At 36.3% G+C, this 24,451-nt stretch overlaps 1 protein-coding gene across 2 annotated transcripts in view; it reads right to left on the bottom strand.

Annotated features, from left to right (window-relative positions):
- Nucleotides 1-24,451, bottom strand: part of Gabra3 (gamma-aminobutyric acid type A receptor subunit alpha3) — a 229,202-nt gene that overhangs the window by 157,666 nt on the left and 47,085 nt on the right. Inside the window, exons 1-2 of one of the 2 annotated variants that reach the window (XM_057760165.1) lie at nucleotides 18,739-18,762; nucleotides 7,190-7,355 (exon numbers count right to left, since the gene is read on the bottom strand). In XM_057760165.1, the coding sequence (XP_057616148.1) occupies nucleotides 7,190-7,329 (140 nt within the window). In that variant the 5' untranslated portion in view covers nucleotides 7,330-7,355; nucleotides 18,739-18,762. Of the gene's footprint in view, nucleotides 1-7,189; nucleotides 7,356-18,738; nucleotides 18,763-24,451 lie in introns of those variants that run through there. The other variant, XM_057760166.1, reaches the window with a different exon arrangement.

Genomic DNA, 24,451 nt, shown 5'->3' with positions numbered 1-24,451 from the left:
TCTGTGTGGTTATTTTGGGTATAAGCTAGTTGGGTGGCCGGGATGAAAAGAAGTCCCTTCCTCCATCAACAATGGTCTATGGGCTATGGGCTATGGGGGAAGCAAGAGGGGCATGAGAGGAGGAGTGGGAGAGAAAACTGCAGTTGGAATGTAAAATGAAATTAAATAAATAAATAAAACTTAAAAAACCGTCTAAGTCAGGAAATCAATCCAATATTGAGGTGAGCCTACACTGTATAGCAAGAGTAAAGCTAACATGGGCTATATGTCAAAAATCACAGGGGTGTTTTGTTTTATTTTTGTTTCTTTTTTCAAAAAAGCCAGGTATGGTAGCACACATACCTAAAGTCTCAGCACTGGGGAGCTTAAGTAAAAGAACTGCAAATTGAAAGCCACCCTGGGATACACATAAAACCCTGTCTCAAAACCAGCCTCCTCAATTCTAATTGAGTAACAAAAATATTAAGCAGTAACCAGATGGATGCAGTATCTAATAAACCATATTATATCAGGAGGAGACCTGAAAGAAATGAGAGTTACTAAATGCAGATTAGAAAGCAAGGAGGAAATTTAAGAGCTATTATATAGGAATATAAGGAAATGGTATAGGGTCCTGTAATTGGTAGACATTGTAAGAAAGCAGCCATGATATTAGTATAGGAAACACTTCCGTACCACTTAAGGTATGTTCTGTGCTAGCAATGTAGCTTATTGTTGATCGGAGCATAATGCTCAGGTATTCCTGCACAGGCTAGTTTGCTAAGCATTGACAGTATCTTAGGTCTCATGTTTGGTTCTGAAATTTTAAGGTTTGACAAATTAGTGCTAAAAGTATTAATGTATTGATTCTGTGACTATGATTGCATGGAAATGGAAGGGATTGTTCTTTTCATCCTTATACTTGAAATCATAATTAGTACATTTATGTCTACAAGTGTCAGTTTATGCCAAGATTAAAAGAACTGAGAAATATGTTTTTTATTATTTTTCAATTATATTTATTAATGTGTACCTCTATGGAATTATATGCATATGAGTATAGGATACCACTAAGGCTAAATGTGTCAGAGCCTCTAGAGCTGAAATTACAGGTGATTTCAGGCCTCTGGATGTGGGTTTAGGTGCTGGGACCTAAACTCAGGTTCTTTGTAAGAAAAATATACAGTCTTAACCACTACAATCTCTCTCTGGCCATGAGAATATAAGTTTCAAAATGAATACCCTTATATCTTTTGTATAATGACACCAAGCTATGATATGTTATGTAACAAGAAATAATGAACTCACCCACCATCTTCTCTTTAACTTAAAATATCAACAGTCACCATTATCACTACCATAAAATCAATTTGTTGGTTTGCTTTTTGAGACAGTGCTTCTCTGTGTAACAACCCTGGTTGTCCTGGAACTAACAATGTAGACCAGGCTGGACCTGAACTCATAGAGATCTGCCTGTCTCTGCCTCCGGAGTGTTGTGACTAAAAAGGCACATGCTACCACTACCCGGCGCTCCCATATAGTCTTGATACAGAAGAAAAATGTATACATATATAGTGTCACAACTCTTTAGGTCACAGTTTCTAATGCATATTGAACTGTGCAGCTATGAGGCTTAGTGTTTTTCATTTACCCTACTGGATACAGTTTTTGAGAAAGGATCTTATATATCCCAACTTCTGATCTTCCTGCTCCTACCTCCTATGTGCTGAGAGTACAGGCTTGTACCACCATACCCAGGGCCAGATTTTCTTTGTTGTTGTTGTTTTTCTCTTTTGAGAATTCTGGCTTGTGATAACTATATTAATAAGGCTCCTTCGTACCCTGAATTTAGCTTATATGTCCGCCATGGCTAAAAAGTTGCATAGGGAAAGGTGAATTTAGGCTTAAAATTACTGGGCTTTCAAATTGCCTTCGGTTCTTTCTTTCTCTGAACTAAAGATCTGCATACCACTTAAGAAAACGTACTTTACATGGTCTGTCATCTATTTATTTTGAGTGGTTCCCCAATACCTACACCACAGTCAGTCCTTTTGCAAATTCACCTGTTCAAATGGTCTCCAATGAAATGCCTCGTGCGCATCATTTAGAAACTGTACTGACTCAGCAAACTAGAAAACCTCAACATAACATTCATTTGGTATTTGCTCACTAATTGGGAATGTGCCTGTTGAACCTTTAGTGAACTACTGATAGTTGATCATTTTTACCCAGAAAAGTATACTTACAAGATGGTTAAACTTAACATTTTGTACATATATGTTCTAATTTGTTAATGATTAAAATATTAAATCAGAAAATAGAAATATTTGTTACTTGAATTTGAACTTTTTTCTGTAGGTTTGCCTCAAAAATATATAGGGAACTGACAACAGACCAAAGTATGGATATCAAGTCTAATTTGGTGAAATAATGAGCTTTATGGGAATTAATTACACAATGACATCACCAAAAGCCCATGCAAGCAAGTGTGACAGTTTACAAAAGCTGGAAACTAGGAGTGCACTACTCAACCTGCAGGTAGTTCAACAGGTTGGAAAGTGTCCTTTCCAGGTACCTCAGTTGGCCTGTGCCTCTTCCAGAAAGCTCGCCTGGTCTTTTCTTACATACATCTCGATTTGTCTGAGAGTGTCTCTAAGCAGTCCTTAGAGTTTACATACACTAAGGGAGGGAGGGACCTAGTGAATATAGTCAGTTTCAGAAACTTCCTGAAGGTATTAGATTGCTGCATCCTGACTTTAATGAACTATGCTGCAGTATGAAAGGTTTTACCTCTCTTTAGAGCATCCTCTTGTTTTGCCTTCCTTTTGATACTGTCTTTTATAACAAGCTTTCCTCAAAGATGAAAGGTTTTACCTCAGAAGAAATTGCTATACAACAAAGTATCAGAGAACTATACTCTAGACCTGAATTTTCTATTAACTTAGTATAAAGTCTTAGGAAAACAAATGTTTCTTTCTTGTCCTCGTTTAATTTAAGTATAAAATGGAAGATTAAATTAGATTTTGTATGTGGGTTTTTCAACAACTGCCCTACTAAAGCTCCAGGATCTGGTATTCCTATTCTGTTAGTTCCTTGAAAACATTAGCTGTCTTCCCAAAGTATTTCTTACATTAGAATGATCTGGAGCATCTGCCCAAATACAAATTGCTTGGCACTGTCCTCCAAGTTTCCGTATTAAAAACTACTGTAAAGGAGGAGCAGAAGGAGAGAGAGCACGAGCAAGGAACTCAGGACCACGAGGGGTGCACCCACACACTGAGGCAATGGGGATGTTCTATCGGGAACTCACCAAGGCCAGCTGGCCGGGGACTGAAAAAGCATGGGACAAAACCGGTCTCGCTGAACATAATGGACAATGAGGACTACTGAGAACTGAAGAACAATGGCAATGGGTTCTTGATCCTATTGCACGTAATGGCTTTGTGGGAGCCCAGGTAGTTTGGATGCTCACCTTAATAGACCTGGATGGAGGTGGGTGGTCCTTGGACCTCCCACAGGGCAGGGAAACCTGCTTGCTCTTTGGGCTGAGGAGGGAGGAAGACTTGATTGGGGGAGGGGGGGAATGGGAGGTGGTGGCGGGGAAGAGGCAGAAATCTTTAATAATTAAATAAATTAATTTAAAAAAATAAAAAAATAAAAACTACTGTAAAGCCTACATTCTGGCTTTCAAACACCAAACATTGAGAATTATTGACACTAGCATATGATTTAAATCAAGTACTAGCCAATAGATCATTGTTGACTGTCAAAGTTGCTAGAAGAGGAGATTTAATGAAATAAAGGACAAAGTGATACAACAAATGTATTTTTTCAAACACATAATTAAGAAGATATAAGAAGAAACAAAAGGGAACAATAGCTCCTTTAAGTATGACAACTGTCAATATACACCATCTATTTTAAGTCCAGTTAGTTCATTTATTTCTAGTACATACGAAGAGTGTCAAATTTAATATCCAGAGCCAAGTCTTTAGTAGTCTCATCTGTACAAAGCATGGACTATTTTTAACTTGAAAGAGAATAAACAAGAAAAGGTCTCTAATTCAAGAGATACGCAGTCATTTTGCCCTAGATGTAAAACCAAACACTTTTCTCTGCTGTTTCAGGAAGGATTTCTTTTCCTCCTATTTAACATAATTGCGAAAATGCTTGAATATCTGTTTTTCTAAGCTAAAGCAGGATGTTAGAAAACAATATAAACAGGAAAGGTGACAACACTAACGATAAAAATAAAAAGCAGCTGTGAGGGAAATATAAGAAATGCTCTCTCTGAGAACAAAAAGGTTACCAAGCAAAGGAACAATTCTGGTCAAAGTCTTTAAGATGATAGGAAACTATGTAATGCATTTTTAAAAGCTTGATCCTCCAAACGAAAGTATAAAAGCTTCAAAACTCGAAGAGGTGAAGTTTATTCATTTAAAATCTCTACCTTATTTAGAACACCTGTCTCAGCCCAGGGAAACCAGACTCAAGGAATTAATAAGACAGAATTGGTTTAACTTTCCATATTGAAAAAGAATGTGCCAAAATTCTTAAAAAAAAAGAAAAAAAAAGTCCAGTTCTCTGTCCCACAATCCAGAGATTACTGTAAAACACTGGGAAAAGGTTGAAAGAGACAGAATATATTAAAATTATCAACATCACAAAAGTCATGAGTAACAAATTCTATTTCCAAGAATATTGGACAAATAGTCAAATGTAAAAAAAATGTATAGGGGAAATACCAAGGAATAAAATAGCTATTACTCAGAATCAGAAAGGTAAGTATTAGTTATTTTCTTCTATATATGGGATCCAGATTTTTTTAAAAAGATACATGAAAGCAAAAGAGATTTCATTTGTGAATAGGAAAGGAATTGGTAAGAAAAGATTGAAAGGGGCAACAGTGGGAAATAAACAAAATATATACATGAATAAAAATATTATAAATAATTCCTTTAAATATATCCTAATAAATATGTAAAGTAAAAAATGAAAAGAAAGTTATTTAAATAATTACTTCTAATAAAATAATATGATTATAAAACTAAAGTATTCCAAGCCTAAGGATTCATTTCTAACAGTTATAGTCCACAGATGAGATAAGAGTTTAGTATGCCTCATCAAGAAAAAGTGACAATAAGATTGTAAGATCCCGAATACTAGTATTGTGAAACAGTTTATCCTAGAAATGGCTATATAAACAAGATCAAAATAGCAATATCGATGCACATGATAATGCAGGAGGAGAGGGCAATCTCAGGGGGTCATATTCCTGGACAAGGAACTACAGGCAACTGAAGATTGTTAAGAGAGGGAGAGTTACCTCTCCCAGGATGATCCCTCTAATTGGTTGTCCAACACAAAGTGGTAAGCCCTGAAACCATATACAAACAAACACTAAAAACAGACTAAACAGATTGTATTTATATACTTATGCATACACACACACACACACACACACGTAAAAAAATAGTAGGGAAGAATTTGAGAGGAGGGATGTGGAAGGAGTCGAAGTGAGGGTGCTTGGGAGAGACTGGAAAGGAGAAAGGGTTGTAATAATATTTTCAAATTAAAATAAAACAAACATGTTTTAGATCACTAAGAAAAGTTAATAAGCCTGAAAAAGAGAAGATAAAGAATGCTGAACAACAATCTTCTGGAAGAACTAAGATATACAGTTATCAAGGTGAGTAGAACCTCACAACACCATATTTATGAGTTTTGATTTTACTCTCAAGAGAAGAAAGTATTAAATTCTTGAAATATATAACTCAATGTGCATTATAGAAGAAAATAGCGACAGAATGGAGATGAATGGAAGTAAAATTTTAAGAAGTCAGCTAACTAAAAGTTCTTGCTGAAGTCCAAGTGGAAAACAGCATTGAAGCAAACTGGGTTAATAGATGGAAAATAAAGCAATTCAAGCAATATGAAGGGTAAAAGTGGCAGATTTTAGTAACTGCTTCAATTTGGAGAAGAAAGGTAGAAAATTGGCAAAGATGACAATAATTTTATGACCTTAACAACTGGGTACATGGTAGTATTATGAGCTCAAATATGAAAAAGAGAAAAGGAGTGTTTCGTTGTGTTTGCTCTTACAGAAAGAGTGAGAGGTAGAAGGGATGCTCTAGACATGCTTAGCTTGAGGTGTTTGTGGAATACCTAAATGAAGGTGTCAAACAGAAAGGTGGATATAGATACAAAAGAAATCATAAATGGAAAGCAAAATGTAACCCTTTGGCATTTATGTTAGGAGCTTCACTATATCCCTTTTAATTTACCACTTTCTGTAGCTTGTTGCACTTACGCCCCTTAGTTTCCTCTTGAGAACATTCCTCCTACAAATCATTTGCTCCTGAGACTTTGGGTAGTGCTCCTACTTTAGAGAACATATCTCAAACACCCAGGAAGTCTGTCAAAGATAATTCAAATAAAGAATTATATTTATTCTATGGATATATTTATATGATTATATGTGCATGTTTTATTGCATGGTAGAAAAAAGTTAAGGATGGAAACTACGTTGAATATTGATACTTGTTCTTAAAGAAATTGAGTAACATGAGGATTTGATTGCTCATTTGCCCATTGTTCATTTGATGTGCATTATAGGAGAAAATAGCTATAGAATAGAGAAAGATGAATGGAAGCGAAATTTTAGAAATTAAGCTAACTAAAAGCTCTTGCTAGAGTTAACATTACCCATCTTAGTTATATAAGTTGTCTCAGAGGCCCGTGGTCAGAATTCTGACATCAAGTGGTATAAAAATGGATGAGAAAAAATGTATCAATGATAAGCATATCATTCCTTCAAGAAGTATGGTTGTAAAAGTGATAAGAGACTTGAGGAATTTTCTATAAGAAAGTAATTTAAGATGGGAGAGTCAATGTTTCAATGCTAAGTAGATATGATTCCCAAAAAGGGTCAGGTTGAAACTCTGAGAGTTAATAAAATAATAAAAAAAGACTGGAGAGATTTGTTTACAAAATCACAATATGGTCTTTAGAGAGGCATGGAGAGTTGTCAAGAAGATCTTCAAAATTTCTTTCAATGGTAACAATAACAGTCTAATCTGAAGATTTCTTTTCCAAATTCAATGTAATATTTAAGTACCAGAGATCAGAACATTTTAGTCCCTCTGGGGAGAAATTGGGAGGTAAACATTTATAGTATTCATATTTTCTTCCAAAGAATAGCTTTCCTTACCCTCCAATATCATGCTTCACAAAGTCTCCAGGTTCTTGTCGTCTTGTTTCCCCTTGGCCAGCAGTCTCAGGGAGAATACAAATCAGGAAAAGAACTCCAATTCTGGTCACATAGAAATGCCACATTTGTTTGTTTATCATCTTCTTAGACAGCAACTTAGAGAGACCTGTGAGAGCCATGGTACAGGGGAAGAGGACCAATGAAAGGATAGAAAACAAAGGGGGAGAAGAGGTTTAGAATGATTTAAAATTACTTAGTTTCTCTACTATCCAGCCAGTTACTTTACACTCCCAAGCTGATCAAGGTAAAAAAAAAAAAAAAAAAAAAAAAAAAAAAAAAAAAGATTCATTCCCTATATATGTTTCTTCTGAACATACCAGAATCCTTCCAAGAAAGGGCAAAAGGCAGAACAAAGCTCCTCTAGGTCGGTCACCAGGAAACTGGAGTTATTGCTGCATCTCTCTCCTTGACTTCCTGCATAACTGGGTGAGTTACAAGCCTTCCTAAAGTCTCAGTTGCCTCTTGTAATATAAAAGCTAAAAATAGTCTCCCAGGAGGCCAGAGAGATGGCTTGGTGCTTAAGGTTCAAGCCCCAGCACACACAGGGTGGCTCACAACTATCAATAACTCCAGTTCAAGGATATCTGATATCTTCTTCTGACTTCTGTGGGCACCAGGCATATACACAGTACACAGACATACATGCAGGCAAAATACCTATACCCATAAAATAAAATAAAAATAACTTTTAAAGATAGTCTCTCATGTCTCTTTTCTATTTCCCTGAATCACTTGTTTGATCTTTCATATCATAGGGGGCTTTGGTTTAGTTAACTACATAACACCGCAGAAATATGTAACATTAAGACATGTCTCTTTATGCATTATGAAGATTGTGTCTCATCTTGTTCAAGTTAAACAATTTTTTAAAATATTGAAAGGCTTGAATAGACAGCAAATTCCCCAGACTGAAAAACTGCTGAGTGACACAATGTGCTGGATCTTGAATAAGAAGTATTTCCCTATAAAGAGTTAGTCAAGGAGAAGACATACACCTTTAGGAAGCTATCACAACATAAAAGAAAAATCTAAGCCTAGTTGTACAGTATAGATATTCTTAAAGTATCAAGTTATACCAATGATAAAATTAGTGATTTGGATTATATACAGAAGACAAGCATTGTTTCATGAACTCTATACTATAGAAGATTTACTTAAGATGTGAGTTTAGGAATATAGTCACTGAAATTGTACTTGCTTATTATCTCTAAGCTCTATGGGTTTTTTTTATTAATTAATTTATTTAATTATTAAAGATTTCTGCCTCTTCCCCGCCACCACCTCCCATTCCCTCCCCCTCCCCCAATCAAGTCTTCCTTCCTCCTCAGCCCAAAGAGCAAGCAGGTTTCTCTGCCCTGTGGGAGGTCCAAGGACCACCCACCTCCATCCAGGTCAATTAAGGTGAGCATCCAAACTACCTGGGCTCCCACAAAGCCATTACGTGCAATAGGATCAAGAACCCATTGCCATTGTTCTTCAGTTCTCAGTAGTCCTCATTGTCCATTATGTTCAGCGAGACCGGTTTTGTCCCATGCTTTTTCAGTCCCCGGCCAGCTGGCCTTGGTGAGTTCCCGATAGAACAACCCCATTGCCTCAGTGTGTGGGTGCACCCCTCGCAGTCCTGAGTTCCTTGCTCGTGCTCACTCTCCTTCTGTTCCTCCTTTGGATCGTGAGACTTCAGTCCAGTGCTCCAATGTTGGTCTCTGTCTCTGTTTTCTTTCATCACCTGAGAGGTTGTGGAGAAAGGGGCACTCTCATCCATTGCTGGTGGGAATGCAAACTTGTGCAACCACTTTGGAAAGCAGTGTGGCGGTTTCTCAGGAAAGTCGGGTTCAACCTACCTCTCGACCCAGCAATACCACTATTGGGAATATACCCAAGAGATGCCCAAACATACAACAAAAGTATATGCTCAACTATGTTCATAGCAGCATTGTTTGTAATAGCCAGAACCTGGAAACAACCTAGATGTCCTTCAATGAAAGAATGGATGAAGAAAGTATGGAATATATACATATTAGAGTACTACTCAGCAGTAAAAAACAATGACTTCTTGAATTTTGCATACAAATGGACGGAAATTGAAAACACTATCCTGAGTGAGGTAAGCCAGACCCAAAAAGAGGAACATGGGATGTACTCACTCATATTTGGTTTCTAGCCATAAATAAAGGACATTGAGACTATAATTCGGGATTCTAGAGAAGCTAAATAAGAAGGTGAACCCAAAGAAAAACATATAAGCATCCCCCTGAATATTAACCTTCATCAGGCTCTATGGGTTTTTTAATTTGAAACATTAAGCATTCCAGACCAACACTAAACTTTTTAAGTCATATCATCACATTAGTAATTTAATTTTTAGAGATAGTAGAGGTACATGAAACACTTTTCAAGGAAGGTTTAAGTAAAAGACAGATCCATAAAATATATCCCATATGTAGAAGTATTGTGATTGGTTAAATGAATAAGGTCCCTTTTAAATGTACTCTATTCCTACAAAGAGAGCCATTAGGTTCTATTCTAGGCTGTCTTTAAGGATCTAGTACAGGTATATGAAGAATCATAATGTTGAATAATATGAACTTCAGATATGATTCAATGTCTACATTAGTGATGAGGATAATTGTGGTATTAGATATTAGCATGACATTGATAAATTCAACAATCTTCATTTCACATATTTTTGAGTTAAACTAATATAGTTGGCATAAGATTGATGATTCATTAACTGTACAAAGAATTGTTGGACAATTTATATGAATGATCAAGAATAGTACAGTTCAGAAAACTGTATCACATAAGTAATAAAATATACTTACATGGTTAGACAACACTGGATATAACCAACATCCATGATATAGTCTCAAATATCCATTAGAACTGATTTGTGATCATATGACAAGGGCTAATGTTTATGTAATTATGATATATGACTTGTCCACCACTCCACAGGAACAGACATCATTGATAACAGAACATAATGCCCAGAATATATACATAAACCACAGAAAAAATACATAAATATACAACAATGATGAATGTTCAGGATACATTAGTAATAATCTTTGTTAAAAGAGAAGATAGACATTCTACAAAAATAAAAATGTCATCAATGAATATTTAAACATACTATCCTTGTATGTAACTATGGGATATGTATAAATGATCTTAAATAAGCAACAAACCATCATACTAAAATAAATGACACAGACATAACTATTCATGATTTATAGGATTAGGATATGGTATGTGATGCATAAGAAGGCAATAATATCAAGGGAAATCATAAGTAGCAAACATGTTCAAATAACCATTATATTATATATACACAGAAGGGGTTGGGCATAACATGTGCCCTTCAAGAACAATATCATTTTGTTATCACATATTGTTATTGTAGTACATGAAAAGAGATTTATGAAACAAAACCATTTGGTTAACATATATGTCAGAAAATCATAATCTACAAGTCTATATAATAACAAAACAAGAGAAGATATGGAGATTTGAGCATGCTCTCTTTCAAGCGATAATGCATACAGCCCCCCAAAAAAGTAAATACAGAAAAATAAGAAACTTCTAGACAGCTAAGAAATGCCAACAGAATTAAAAGACAACTACAGAATGAGAAAAATATTTGATAATAAGGAAGTGGCATTCAGTGTACATAAGGAACTCAGAAAAGGTGGGCTTTAAACTAAACAGACATACACTGAGCCAGAAAATAAAATAAAATTGGTCAATTTCAGTGACCACCAGAGAAAACTGAATCAGAACCACAATCAGATATTATTTAACCCCAGAATGACTATCATCAAAAAGAAAAATATATTATGGTCACTGTGTGAAAATCAGGGAAATTTTGTATACTGTTGGTATGATTGTAAATTAATATAATCACTGTGGAAAACAATATAGAAATTCCTCCAAAATGAAAAGAGATATTGTATATGATCAACCAATCATAGTACTGGGTATATACTCAAAGGAAATGAAATCTTTGTACCAGATACTTGTACTCTTCCATTTATTGAAGTATATTCATAAAAGTTAAAATGGTAGATCATCTTAGATGCTTCAGTGAATGAATGAATGAATAAAATAGTAATATATAGTGTGGAATACTATATAGCCACTAGGTAAGAAATCCTGGCTTTTGCAGGAGCAAGGATAGAATGGGAAGTAATTATGCTAAATAAAACACGCCAAACACAGAAAAACCAATACATGTGCATTTCAGTTTTGAAAAACAGCAGGTCAGCATTGTAGAAGAAAGAAATGAACAAATGCAGACCCACATCCAAACACTAGGCAGAGCTCAGGGAATTTCGCAAAAAAAGAGGGAGGAAGGATTGTAGAAGCCGGAGAGGTCAAGGAAATTACAAGAAAACCCACAGAATCAATGAACCTGGGTTCATAGAAGTTCATAGGGACTGAACCAACAACCAGGAGCCTGCATGGGACTGACCTAGGCACTCTACATATACGCTGCAGTTGTAGCTTGGTCTTCTTGTGGGACTCCTAACAGTGGGAGCAGGGGTTGTCTCTGACTCTTTTACTGGCTTTTGTGACCCTACTCCTCACACTGTCCAGCCTCAATATTTGGGAAGGTGCTTAGTCTTACTGCAACTTGATCTGCCCCACTTTGTTGATACTCAAGGGAGACCTGCCCTTTCCTGAACAGAAATAAATGAGGAATGGTTTGGGGGTGTGGGAACAGCTGGAGTATGGGAGGGGGGCTGGGAGGAGAGGAAGGGGGGAAACTGTAGATCAGATATGTGTGTTCGAAAAAGAGGCGGGAAAGAGGAGAGAGAGGAAAAAGATGGAACAGTGGTCACTAGAAAATAGGAAGGGCAAGGGGAGTAGAGACAAGAAGATAATAAGAGACCCCAAAACAAAGAGAAAAAGAAACTTCTTGTTTTCTATAGCACAGCAGGATAATCATGCATTCAAACAATCTATAATACTTAACCAAATGACTAGACAAGTATGAAATTTCCATTACACTAAAGTGATTAGTGGTTGATTATAAAGAAATGTTTATTATACTTGTTTGATTAGTATACATTGTAAGAGAAGATCAAATTAACATAATATACACACACAAAAATGTACAAACAAAAATTAGACACTCAAAACATATGATGCATAATTAAAACATGCAATTGAATTACTGGCAACGATATGAATAAATTAAACATTGTTAAAATATGTACTTAAAAATGGTTGAAATGATGCGATACATGGTGGTACATGTCTTAAATCCCAGCACTTGTAGACAGAGGCAGGTAGATCTCTATGAGTTTGAGGACAGGATGATCTATATAGTGAGTTCCACGACAGTGGGCTATATAGAGAAATACCTTGTCTCAAAAATAAGTCAATATACTATTTTTTAAAAATGATTAAGATGGCACATTTTATGTAAAGGGCCTTTAGGTATAAGTAGGAAAAAGCATAAGAAGTTTGCTGCTAAAGTTAGCAAATATTCACAGAGCAGAACTCATATCTGGTAAATGAATAGAGAAATGTTTGACATTAACAGTTAGCATTAGATGAATGTACAGCCAAGGTACATGCTCAGATAACTATCACATAGTTACAAAGAATGATTATGGAAAAATAATCAAAAATATTTATGATAAATATGGTGACTTTTTTTCAAGTGAGCATAAGGAATAGATTGAAAACTTTGTGGTCCATGAGATACTTGGTATAGTTGTCCTCAAGCTGATAAAGGAACACAGTGTGTGTGTCATAGTAACAAAACTCCAGTGCTAGGCAACATGATATAGGAGCAGATAGCCATGATAATAGACCATTATGAGACAGAAGCAAAACTTCAGTGTCCATTAATGGGCAGCCATGGTCAATTTTTTTTCACTAGAATAGACAGCCAAGATAGACATAAAAAGTAGCTGGATAAACAAATGGTGTTCTGGGCTGGAGAGATGGCTCAGCAGTTAAGAGCATTGTCTGCTCTTCCAAAGGTCCTGAGTTCAATTCCTAGCAACCACATGGTGGCTCACAACCATCTGTAATGAGGTCTGGTGCCCTCTTCTGGCCTTCAGGCATACATGCAGAAAGAATATTGTATACATAATTAATAAATAAATAAATATTTTAAAAAAATGATGTTCTTAGGGTAATAATGACTATGGTGAATAATTTCCTGTAATGTATGAACATATAATTACTATGTAAGAACTCCACTCTTACTATATTCTAAATGAAAAATATCCAGAATAAAACCAGTAGTCATCACCTCCTCTAATACAATCTGATTCATTACTTCTTATCAAAATTATCTTGGATTTTTTTCAGACTGCCCTTGCTCACCTGAGCAGCTCTCCACATAGTAGGCAAGGTAAACTTTTTTTTTTTTTTTGATTTTTCGAGACAGGGTTTCTCCATAGCTTTTTGGTTCCTGTCCTGGAACTAGCTCTTATAGACCAGGCTGGCCTCGAACTCACAGAGATCCACCTGCCTCTGCCTCCCGAGTGCTGCTGAGTTAGATCATGTCTTACTCTGTCCAAACCTGGCAATTTTTTCTTATTTCCAAAGTCTTGTTATCTATAATATTACTTGTAGGTTTTCAGGACTGACTAAACACACACACACCCCCTACCACCACCACCAATAACAACAGTGAAGAAAATAGAGGGCATGAATTTGAAGGAAAGCAAGGGGTAATAACATTGGAGGGTTTGGAAAGAAGAAAGGGAAAACAGACATGATATAATTATACTGTAATATCATAAATAAAAGAAATAAATATATATATGCTTGTCCACATTTAAACAAATATGTTATTTTCAAGATCTTTTATATATATATATATATATATATATATATATATATATATTAAAATAGAAAGAGCTCCATGAAGGGGAAGAAGAAGGATAACAAAAAATATTAAACAAATCATTTCATTATAAAGGGGAATATGAAATTAGGAGGCAAATGAGATGGGGGATTTGGGGAAAGTTGGAGGAGAGGAAATGAGATGGATATACTTAATATAAATTGTATACATTATGAGATTTTAAAAAAATGGATACACATAAAACTTTAAAATATTTTTAGAGCATCCTTATGATAGCTTTATGCTTAGACATTCTTTTAAAATCTCATTCTGTTAGGCACTTCACTTTGGTCACTGTAGACTTCTTGCAACACATCGCAATGTCAGGCATGTTCCTAACATGATGCATTTGCACTGCTATATATTCCAATGTGAACTAAGATTTTTATTTATTTTATTCAGAGATATATAATTTTTCTTTGATACCTATGAAGGGTTCATTCCAGGATTCCCAAATATCAAAAATCCTCAGACACTCAACATTAACCTAGATTCCATTCACAGTCTCCTAAGTAGTTTAAATGGCCTCTCTAGATCACATATATTACAACATAAGTTTGACACAAGTCATTATACTTCTGAAGGAAGAATGAGAATAACATCTGAACATAATTATCACAGACATGTAAACTTTTAAAATATTTTCAGACTGTGGTTGGTTGAATCTGTGGGAAATGCTGCACATATTCAGCACAGACGTAACTTTAAAAAATATTTTCAATCTGTGGTTGATTGAATCTGCGGATCCAGAACTTGCCAATACAGAGGGCTTATTGCATGAGTAATGCATAGCAGAGTGCCTGACAAATAATGGGTATTTTGAGAACAGCGACTGAATAGATGAATGTTATTGTGATACAGGCAGAACACTAAATGAAGTAAGATGCTATAAAGGATGGGATAGCAGGGTAGATCCAAATTTCACCTGCATTCCACTGAAACTTTTCTTATTGTTCTTTACTCAAAACTTATGAAGCATCATCCTATATGTCAGGCAACATTCCAAGGGAATAAAACAGCCGAAAAAAAAACAAAAAAAAAAACAGAATCAGTGAAGACACAAATAACATACCAAGGTCTTCTTTCTCCACCTACTGTCCAATTAACATGCATTCATCAATTTTTTTCTTCTATTTTGTTAACAGCTTTGTCTGTTGTTTTTTTCCAACTAAAACTCACACTGATGCTTGCACCACTGGAGCACTGGATGTGGAGCCTGGCAGGAGTTGTCTCTCATAAACAATTCAATAATGCTTTTCTTTCACAGGACTGGTTCAGCACCACGAGAGCATGCTGCTACAAAGCAAGCCCACTCTGGTGATTGCCTTCCTCTGTACGCAGCCCTTCTTTGTCTTGGGCTTTCCACCATGAGCTCAAAACATAGGAGGCCTTACTCCAAAACTGAGCAGATTCGGCATCAGGCTCCCAGATTTCTCAGGCTCCAGAACCTTATTAAAGTTTCCTTTCTAGGTCACTCCACCTCAGACGTTCTAGTTTGTGTTAGCTAGCAGCAGAAATGAACTGTGGCAATGACCTAATTTGTCCTTGTTCCTCCAATTTTGCCCCTTTGTATTTCCATTGTCTTCACTGTGATCAGAGATTCGACTGTGCCCTTTCTTAAGCTTGCACAGTGTATTTGCATTAGCTCCACAGTACTTGCTATGACGCGAACCATCTACATGATCAGACCACAAGCTCCCACTGAAATCGACTCCAATTCTCTCACTCTACTCCTTAACACCAGGCCACACTTGTTTTCCTGGTAGTCCCTAAAAATGCCCTTGTTCATTCTTCTGTCATAATGTTCTTCCTTCATGTATTACTTTGGATCACTCGCTCACTTGCTTTAGAATTCTAGTCAGATTAGAAAACTTTACATAAGCTTCTCTGATCTGAAACTACACTCTTCTCCACTTTGATGCTCTACCAGTTTCATTTTACTTAAACCTTTGTTATCACATTTATTTCTTCATTGCCCTTTCCCCCCTTAAATATAAGCTTCATTAGTATGAAATTTTTAACTTAATGTCTGAGCTATTAGCCAATGCCTGCTATATGGTAACCACTTATTAAAATATTTATTGGAAAAATTACTGAATATTTTCCTGCATTCATGGCAACACAACTGTGACTACCATATTCCACTCAGAGATAAAGTCTATAGATTCTTCTCTTGTAAACCTTCTTCTTCTTGGACTTTAAATCTTTCATTTACAATAAACAAAATCTGCTATTCTCTCAATGTCTTAAAAGAAAAATTTCTCCATACTTTTGCCTCAAAAACTTAAGTTTTCGGCTGGAGAGATGGCTCAGTGGATAAGAGCACACGCTGTTCTTCCAGAGTACCTGGGTTCAATTCCCAGCACCCACGTGGCAGCTCAGAGCTGTCTGTAACTCTAGTTCCAGGAGATCTGGCACCCTCACACCTGTACTTTGTATATTTTATGCAAAATGTGTCACATGTCACAAATCTTAAACCCTTACTCTGTTATTCTTCTATATTGTAAACTGTTAGTCTTACCCTATTTTTACTTTTAAACTACCATTCTACTCTATTGATTACTCTAATGTTTTTCAGATTCTTGGGCTGGCCTAGTATTGCATTTCAAGACAAGTTCCAATAGTAAATCATCTAAACTACTCTTTCGCCAACATTTTGTATAAACAAGCTCCCACTATAGTCACTTAGAAAATATTTCTTGGTTCGATTCATACAAAATTTGTGTTCTCTAAGGTTATGAATGTTGTTGAAGAAAATCCCAAAATTATTTGAACAAGTTGCACAGCATATTCACCATCTAGAAACCCAAAACAAGTCAATGGTAATGATGAGAACTTTATAAAACTATCAAAACTCCCAACTACATTCAATATGTGTCTTTATACTCACTGAAGTGTAGCTCTCATCTCACATCACAGAAGCTTTGTTGTGATCTAGCTGCCCTCACTCCCCCTGACTGACAGCAAAACTTCCTTGTGGTCTGTAACTGACAAGGATGTTTGTGTTCTTTCTGGCTGGTGGTTTTCCATAGAAGCCGTAGAGGTATAACAGGCTTTAGCTCGGGGAAAAATAAAAGTTGCTGTTCTTCCACCTGAAAAGAAGCCTCAGTGTCTCAATCACAGCACCCCCTCCCCTCCAGTCTCAGCATCCAAGCTGCCCTGGTGCAGCAAAGCTTCTCTTTGCAGCAGACAGAGATCATTACAAAAAGCCACAACCAATCAAAATGTAGAGAACAACTGACTTTGGGGTGTCTAGAACCAATAGACAGATCTACAACAGCATTCCTGAATGTAAAGCTCAGCAAACATCAAGGAAGAGGGAGCAGAAAGATCATAATAGCAATAGGAAGTCTGCTGTGAGATTGCCTCCTAGAAATGTCAGGGGAGCTGTACTCATGATCAACAATACTGCTGCCCAAATCTGAACAAGGTCAACCCCAATAGACATGATAATATATAAGGAGGAAATCTCAAGGGGCCCCACCCCTATATGAAGAACCACATGTAACTAATGACTACTGAGAGGAGAAAAAATAACCTCTCCCAGGGATGAGTCCCCTATTTCACTATTCAATACAAAGTGGTCAGTCCTGAAATAATGTACATAAGTCACACTAAGTAGAAAAATAGGTTGTATTTGCATTTATGTATGTACATATGGAATAGTAATCAAAATTATGATCAAAAAAGGCAAAAAAATGATAACAAGTGATGGGGAAAAAGAAGAGGTAATGAAGGGAGGGACAAGGAGGGTGTAGTGATTTAAAATTTTGAAGGAAAATGTAACATCTGGACTTCATCAGTTTTAGAGCACTTGCCTAACATGCACAAGATTCTGGGTAAAGCCCTATCACCACTACCAAATATATATAATAAATAAAGTGCTTCAGGTTTTGAACCCCAGTAGGTAAAACAGCCTTAAAGAAGGACTAGCAAGGAGAAAGTTGTAAATATTTCTGTTCACTGCTAGTTATGACAACAGCTTGCTTTATGTTTCATTTTTACTGGCCTTGCTCTAATCTAGTAGGGTTTTTCCAAAGAACACTTCATACAAACACAACTTCATATGAGTCATGCCATGTTCATTCAGTAACTTCTAAATATGAGACCTCTATCTGCTGAATTAGTGCAATTCAAAATATATTTGATTTCTATTGCTCATTAAAAAGAAGCAGTAACATTAAAAGATAGTGAGAGAATGATGTTTGGTTCACAAAGATAATGTTGGGGAGGCCTAATTATAATGTCTAAAGGTAATTGTAGAATATACACTGGTATTAAGAGTGGACTCTTGGAATTTCCCTAATACCAGGTTTCTCCCTGGCCCACAATGACTCTTTCTTCCAAGATCTCTCTTTCATTGCTCTCCTACTCTGTCAGTCTCCCCCCACCACCGACCATCCCAAACCCTCATGTTTTAATCTCCTTTAGCACCTCCCCTTTAGCACCTACTCTCACCAATTTTACCCAGGCAATCTCATCTAATCTAATTCCCCCTCCCCAGGGTGATTCATGTGTCCCTCTTAAGATCCTACTTCTTACTATCTTCTCTAGAGCTGTGGATTATAGTCTGGTTACTCTTTACCTTATATCTAGTATCCACTTATGACTGAATACATACCGTTTTTGTCTTTCTGAGTCTGGGTTACCTCACTCATGATGCTTTTTCTAGTTCCATCCATTTGTCTGTAAATTTCAAGATGTCATTTTTTTCTGCTGTGTAGTACTTCATTGTGTAAATGTACCACATTTTCTTTATCCAATCTTCAGTTGAGGGGCATCTAGGTTGTTTCCAGGTTCTGGCTACTATGAATAATGGAGGTGAAGATCATGATGGAATAATCTACAGAAACAGCTGAATCAAGCTCATGGAAACTAAAGAACTCTAGACTGACAGCTGTGGAGTCTCCATGGGCCCAAACTAGGCCCTCCATATGTGAGAGACAGTGGTGAAGCTTGGACTATTTGAGAGGCCCCTGGCAGTAGGACCAGGATCTATCCCTGGTGCATGAGCTAGCTTGTTGGAGCCCATTCTCTATGGTGGGATGCCATGCTCAGCCTTCATACAGGGGGAAGAGGCTTGGTCCTGTCCCAACTTAATGTGCCAGACTTTGATGACTCCCATGTCCCATGGGAGCCCTTACTCAATGGGAGGAATAGCTGTGGGGCAGGCTGCAGTGGACACAAAGGGGAGTGGGAGGATGGGGGGGAACTGTGGTAGGAACATAAAATTAAATAAATAAGTGAGTATAAATAAATAAATAAATAAATAAATAAATAAATAAAATAGGGTGGACTCTGAGGACTGAAGAGATGTTGTGGTGATTAAGAGTGCTTACTGCTCTTCCAAAGGATTTGGGTTCAGTTCCCAGCACCCATATTAGGTGGCTCACAAACATCTGAAACTCCAGTTACAGGAATCTAACACTCTCTTCTGCCATCCACAAGCATATGCATACATACATACACACACACACACACACACATACACGGGGGAGTGGAGGGAGAGAGAGAGAGAGAGACAGAGAGAGAGAGAGAGAGAGAGAGAGAGAGAGAGAGAGAGAGAGAGAGAGGAGAGAGAAAGGCAAATCTGAACAAAACAATGGATTGTAATAGATAAATTCTCTTGGACTATGTAAGACATCTTTCCCCCTCTAAAACACCATATATAAGACCTGATGATTATAAAAACATATAAAGCAATCTCATTTCCACACAAAGAAAAACTTAGAAAATTAGGGAGTGAACAAGTAAAAAATACTTGTGATCATTTTCTGATATAATATTTTTTATCTGCACTGCTCTTTGAAATACACACGGGTCCATTTGCTATTCTCACTAATCATCAATATTAGTAGCAACTCATAAAACTTCCTGTTCTCATTAGCACTACTGGAAAACAAAAATAGAAATGCAGAAATAAAAATAAATGAAATAAATTGAGTTGTTAAGGTAAATTAATACCGCATTCTGTTTTAACAGATTAAGCTAGCAAAAATGAATAAATTCAAATATCACAATTAGCATAAGTGAATAAAGAGAAAACAGATATTACAATTGTTTTTTCAAAGACTACCCCTAGACAAATTATTAAGGCAGTTAAGCTATAAAGAAAAGCAAACTCTGTATTTCAAGTGAAAATAATCTCAATGTTACAGGATATACGTATGTAATTTTGCATATATTCACAATTAAACTAGTATTATTCACTGCCTTTGTGACTAAGACCAAAGGAGAAACCACCCAAGAAAAATTTAAAAGGAAAAGCAACAGTAAGTGAGAGAATAAGAGAAAACATATTTACAAAGCCAACTTTTGATTCTGACAATCTTAGAGCAAGAGAGCAAAATTTTCCACTAGTGCTAATGTGACAATACACATGCATTCACACACTCACTTTCTAGCATACAGGTCAGATTCTCCAAGTGCTATAAATTCAGTTATGAGCAAATTTAGAAGCAAGTTTGTGCCTTCCTCCTCAGCACTTATATGGGGGGAAAAGATGAGTTAGAAACACATCAAACTACAAACAAGTCACTCTTGCAAGAATAGAACCCACCATCACCTTATTCACATTATTAGGTTAAAAAATCAAACTATGAATTTAATTTAAAATGACTACAAATGTGTTCCAGGTGGCATGCAAGAGTAAACAGCAATCATCTCTGGAAGATGGCATCTTTGTACAGAGCTTTGAGGAATTCTAAGAAATACCTTCAGAGGCATTGATTTGTTCTCAAACACAAGCACGCATGAGGAATCTAGATACTATGAAAAAGAAGCAACAAAAAGTGCTAGAATTATGAGCAGAAAATAAACAGCTCATAATTCAGAATTTGGATTCATCCTTATCCAGAGTATAAAGGGTTTATGATCTCCACAAAAGTGTCATTATAAACAATAAACTACATGACTTAAAAGCACAGCTTCTAGAAATAAAGACTTTGAACAGTGAAGCATATGTATCACTAAATGTGTACTGGATGATGAGAAGAAAAACAACAAACTGAAAAATATTAATCCAACTAAAGCAAAAAGAAGATTAATGAACCTTAAATAAAAGTCTGAAAAAATTCAAATCTAGATTTATCAACAAAAAGTTTACATGTAAATAAACTGAATGTTCATTTAAAATAATAACGTTATCAGACTTGGTTAAAATTACCAAATAACAAGGGAAACAGAGCCCAAGCTGGACATCTCTTGTCACCAAATGAAGTTTCCATTACTGGGACTGGGTTACATCTAATTGAGCTGCTGGGTTACATGGAAACACCCAAACAATGCAGGCTATTACAAAGACAACTGTTGGTGGTGTCTCATAAACTAATAAGACCCTATTGCTGAAGACAACACCTACAACTCAGTGAACACGGAGAAGTCGAGCTGGAGCTTACCTAGAGGCTTCATCAGTACTGAGTTTGTGGTACAGGAAGGTACTCTGCACACTACCGGAGGAGAAGGGCAAACACTAACCCAGCTACAAACTCTTTGATCTACAGTGCCTACTGTAACATATGCTGGTACAACAGTGACACAAAGCTTCTGGCAGTAACCAACGAATATCTGGTTGGATTTAAGGCCCACTCCATCAGATGGAATTCATCACTGACATTGCTCCTGTGATGAAGAATATAAGACTAGTTAGGCCATATACCTGGGGGAAATCTACAAAAGTGACCTGCCTGCAAGATACATTGGTGCAACAGTGGTACAAATCTGTGGGAGTAACCAACCAATATCTGATTTGACTTAAGGTCCATTATGAGATGGAACCCATACCCAGTACTGTTTGAATGGGCAAGAACCTGAAAGGAGATAGGCCAGGTACCTAGGGAAAAAATAAATACTGTTGTTATGACAAAGGGATGCAGCAATAAATGTATCCTAATGACATTCTGCTACACTCATAGGTCTGTGCCTTGCTCAGCCATCGTCACAGAAGCTCCCTCTGTAGTAAAGGGAAACAAATATAGACACACAAACACACAATACACAGACAGTGAGATACCTTGGAACACTCAGCCCTGAAAGGAATATCTCCACTAAATTCATCCCCTCAGGGCTCAGGGAACTCTACAGAAGAGGAGGAGGAAAGGGTGTAAGAGCCCGAAGGCATGGAGAACACCAAGGAATCCATGCCTTCTACACAAACAAGGTTGACACACATGAACTCATGGAGATTGTAGCAGCATGCACAGGACCTGCATGGGTTTGCAACACATAGGGTCCGAAAGCTAAAAGCAGACACACACCCTAACCCAGAATCTAACTTCAATTGATAGTCACTTACAAATAAAAAACTAGTTTTCTACACTCAGTGAGTACTCAAACTACTCTTAAGGGTAGGCTGCATGCCCAGCAGTAGATGACCAACAATAAATAAACTCAGTGGCATCTCTGGAGGTTCTTTATCTCATAATGTTAAGTCATGAGTTATTTATTTATTTATTTATTACATATTTACTTATTTAATTTACCTTACATGTTCCTTAAGAATATATTATGGCTTCCAATTTTGGGTTTCTATGAGATTCCTATGTGTGCAAATCCATGTGTCTCTGCATCTGTATGCATTGCTTGTGCTTTTCCAATGACTCTTCTTGTTTTGTAATATACTGATTTGTTTTTTATTTATTTTTATTATTATTCTTTGATGCTCATTTGTTTTATAACAAGAGACAGAAAGGGTGTGGATCCACATGGAAGAGAAGACTGTATTGTATGAAAAAGATCTATATTCAATAAAAGAAAAAATAGCAAAAACTAAAGCAACTTCATACTATTTTAAAAAATCAAATCCAAAATTAAGAAAATTATTTTTTAAAGTTAAAAATATGTGTAAATATGAACCAAAATATTCTAATACACCTATTTTACTAAAGAAAGAATAGAAAAAATTAAAGAAATCTATGCAAATACAGAAGAGTTGATTGTGATTGATTAACACACCAGATCCAGTGATAATCTATAAGCCACTGTATTCACTGATATCAAGACATATTTATTTTACCTCACTATTCACTATGCATATTTTGAAAACTGAGAGGCTATAATGCATTTTAGAACAAATGAAAACTGCCTTGAGATTCCATCTTACCCCACCAGTTTTCTGCTCTCAGGATGTTCTACTGAAGCAGAAGAAGCACAGGGTGAAAACTTTGAAAAACTTTGAGTTAAAGATAAGTATTTCCTTCTTTATATGATCCCTCCAGTTATTTGGCCATAGTGACACAAAAGTAACTAAACCAAATAGTATTAAAGTTTGGATGCCTTTAAGCCAATGATCCATTTGGAGTTGACTTTTGTACATAGTAAAAAATAAGAATCCAATGTCTTTCTTCTGGATGGAGGTATCCAGATTTGTGAATATCATGTATCAAAGGCACTGTTACTTCTTATCTTAGTTACCTTTCTATTGCTTTCATAGGCACTATGAGCAATACAACTTCTAGAAGAAAGAGTTGTTTTGAGGGTTGGAATTCAGAGTGTTAAGAGTCCATGAGCATCATGTCAGAGAGCTGGCAATATGGTGCTGAAATAATAGCTGAAAGCTCAAATTTTGAGACAACAACCATGAGGCAGAGAGGGGAATCTAACAGATAAATAAAAGTCTTTTGAAACATCAAAACTCACTTCCAGTGTTACACACCCTTCAGTAAAGCCACACCTCCCAATACTTTACAAACAAATCTACCAAATGGGGGCCAACTATTCAAACATATGAGCCTATTGGGGTCATTCTCACTCAAACCGCCAGATATTTTCATACATTCTAGTTTCCTGTGGTTTCAGTATAAACTGTCTCTTAAAGGTTTATGCATGAAAAGCTTGGTCCCAAGCTGGTAGATTCCATATTTAAGAGATGGTTAGATTAGCATAATTTTGATCTAATAAATTGGTCAATCTATCAGTCAATTCACAATTGAATGTATGGTAATAACTTTTAGAAGAAGAAAGTCACACCTCTGAAAATAATTTATTGTCACAAATCCCTTCATTTTTATTATAACTTGCTAACTACCATATGGTAATAATTTTTGTATCATCTAGCCCTGTTCACCACAATGTTTGGCTTCACTTCAATACCACAAAAATGGGATGAGCCAACCATGAAGTGAAGTCTTGAAACTATGACCCAAAACAAAATTTTCCTCCCTAATTGTTTATGGCAAAAAAAACCTCTTGTCATAGAGTAACAGATGGTTGACTAACATATTACCTTTGTCAAAAATCAATTGACTATGAACGCACAAGTTAAAGTTCTCTTTTATCCCAATATAACTAATGTAAGACCTTCAGTTTGGTTCTTCCTTCTCAAAATTGTTTCAGCT

Source organism: Chionomys nivalis, chromosome X (genome assembly GCF_950005125.1).
Source record: "Chionomys nivalis chromosome X, mChiNiv1.1, whole genome shotgun sequence".
NCBI lineage: Eukaryota > Metazoa > Chordata > Mammalia > Rodentia > Cricetidae > Chionomys > Chionomys nivalis.
Note: the sequence above shows the minus strand (reverse complement) of the source record. Positions and strands in the feature narration are given on the sequence as shown.